We start from the raw sequence: 2,290 nt of genomic DNA on the forward strand, positions 1-2,290 counted from the left end.
TATTTTTAGTAGTAATGGGGTTTCATTATCTTGCTGGTCTTGAACTGACCTCGTGATCCACTTGCCTCGGCCTCCCAAAGTGCTGGGATTACAGGCAAGAGCCACTGTACCCAGCCTAGACCTTGTCTCTTAAAAAAAAAAAAAAAAAAAAAAAAGTGAGTTTGGCTCCCTCTTGCTCTCCTGTGCACAGCCCCTTGCCATGTGATGCCTTCTACCATGTTATGATGCAACAGGAAGGCTCTTACCCAATGTAGTCCCTTGATCTTGGACTTGCCAGTCACCAGAACCATGAGCTAATAAATTTCTGTTCTTTATAAATTACCCATTGTGTCAGGTATTGTGTTTTAGCAGCACTAAAATGGAAATGGATCAAGACAAGGTTCTTCTTCTTCTTTCTTTTTTTTTTTTTTTTTTTTTTTTTTTTTGAGACAGAGCTTCACTCTGTCACTCAGTCTGGAGTGCAGTGGCATGATCATGGCTCACTGTAATGTCTGCCTCCTGGGCTCAAATGATCCTCCTACCTCAGCCCTGCAAGTAGCTGGGATTACAGGTATGAGCCACCACACCTGGCTAATTTTGAGATGGAATCTCACTCTGTCACTCAGGCTGGAATGCAGTGGTGCAATCTCAGCTCATTGCAACCTCTGCCTCCCAAGTTCAAGCAATTCCCCTGCCTCAGCCTCCAGAGTAGCTGGGATTACAGGCACCCATCACCAAGCCCAGCTAATTTTGTTTGTGTTTCTAGTTGAGATGGGATTTCACCATGTTGGCCAGGCTGGTCTCAAACTCCTGACCTCAGGCAATCTGCCTGCCTTGGCCTCCCAAAGTGGTGGGATTACAGGCATGAGCCACTGTGCCCGGCCTTATTTTATTTTATTTTTTATATTTTATTTTATTTTATTGAGATGGAGTCTTGCTGTGTCGCCAGGCTGGAGTGCAGTAGCACAATCTCAGCTCACTGCAACCTCCACCTCCTGGGTTCAAGCAATTATCCTGCCTCAGCCTCCCTAGTAGCTGGGATTTGACAGGTGCGTGCCACTACACCCAGCTAATTTGGGTATTTTTTTTTTTCACTATGAAAATGCTTTAATGGTGGTGTCTGTACAGCATGGGATGAGGACAGGGAAAACAGCAAGTGCACACACAGCGGGACAGGCCACAGGACAGGCTGGGAGTGAATAAAGAGTTCGCACTGCTTCCCTGCTTTCCCCGGTGACTGAGGGCTCTAGGCCACCTCCTCCTCAGCCTCCTCCTCGAACTCGCCCTCCTCCTCGGCCGTGGCGTCCTGGTACTGCTGGTACTCGGACACCAGGTCGTTCATGTTGCTCTCGGCCTTGGTGAACTCCATCTCGTCCATGCCCTCGCCCGTGTACCAGTGCAGGAAGGCCTTGCGCCGGAACATGGCCGTGAACTGCTCGGAGATGCGCTTGAACAGCTCCTGGATGGCCGTGCTGTTGCCGATGAAGGTGGCGGACATTTTTAGCCCCCGGGGCGGGATGTCACAGACAGCTGTTTTCACATTGTTGGGGATCCACTCAACAAAATAGCTGCTGTTTTTGTTTTGGACATTAAGCATTTGCTCGTCCACCTCCTTCATGGACATGCGGCCCCTAAACACGGCAGCAACCGTCAGGTAGCGGCCATGGCGGGGGTCACAAGCAGCCATCATGTTCTTAGCATCAAACATCTGCTGGGTGAGCTCAGGCACGGTCAGGGCCCGGTACTGCTGGCTGCCCCGGCTGGTCAGCGGGACAAAGCCGGGCATGAAGAAGTGCAGGCGGGGGAATGGGACCATGTTCACAGCCAGCTTCCGCAGGTCAGCATTGAGCTGGCCCGGGAAGCGCAGGCAGGTGGTGACCCCACTCATGGTAGCAGACACCAGGTGGTTCAGGTCACCATAGGTGGGCGTGGTCAGCTTTAGGGTTCTGAAGCAAATGTCGTAGAGAGCTTCGTTATCAATGCAGTAGGTCTCGTCTGTGTTTTCTACGAGCTGGTGGACTGAGAGGGTGGCGTTGTAGGGCTCCACCACTGTGTCTGACACCTTGGGCGAAGGCACCACACTGAACGTGTTCATGATCCTGTCTGGGTACTCCTCCCGGATCTTGCTGATGAGGAGGGTACCCATCCCAGACCCCGTCCCCCCACCCAGGGAGTGGGTCAGCTGGAAACCCTGCAGGCAGTCACAGCTCTCAGCCTCCTTCCTCACAACATCCAGCACCGAGTCCACCAGCTCCGCGCCTTCTGTGTAGTGCCCCTTGGCCCAGTTGTTCCCAGCACCACTCTGACCGGA

General features: G+C 52.3%; 1 protein-coding gene across 1 annotated transcript; it reads right to left on the bottom strand.

The window, feature by feature from the left end:
• Positions 1–1,060: 1,060 nt before the first annotated feature.
• LOC108532059 (tubulin beta-4B chain-like) lies at positions 1,061–2,284 on the bottom strand. Its single transcript, XM_017875818.1, has one exon. It carries the CDS (start codon positions 2,123–2,125, stop codon positions 1,226–1,228), a length of 900 nt encoding a protein of 299 aa, XP_017731307.1. The 5' UTR covers positions 2,126–2,284; the 3' UTR covers positions 1,061–1,225.
• Positions 2,285–2,290: the final 6 nt, after the last annotated feature.

This window comes from Rhinopithecus bieti, unplaced genomic scaffold (genome assembly GCF_001698545.2).
Source record: "Rhinopithecus bieti isolate Rb0 unplaced genomic scaffold, ASM169854v2 scaffold_7673, whole genome shotgun sequence".
Taxonomy (NCBI): Eukaryota; Metazoa; Chordata; class Mammalia; order Primates; family Cercopithecidae; genus Rhinopithecus; species Rhinopithecus bieti.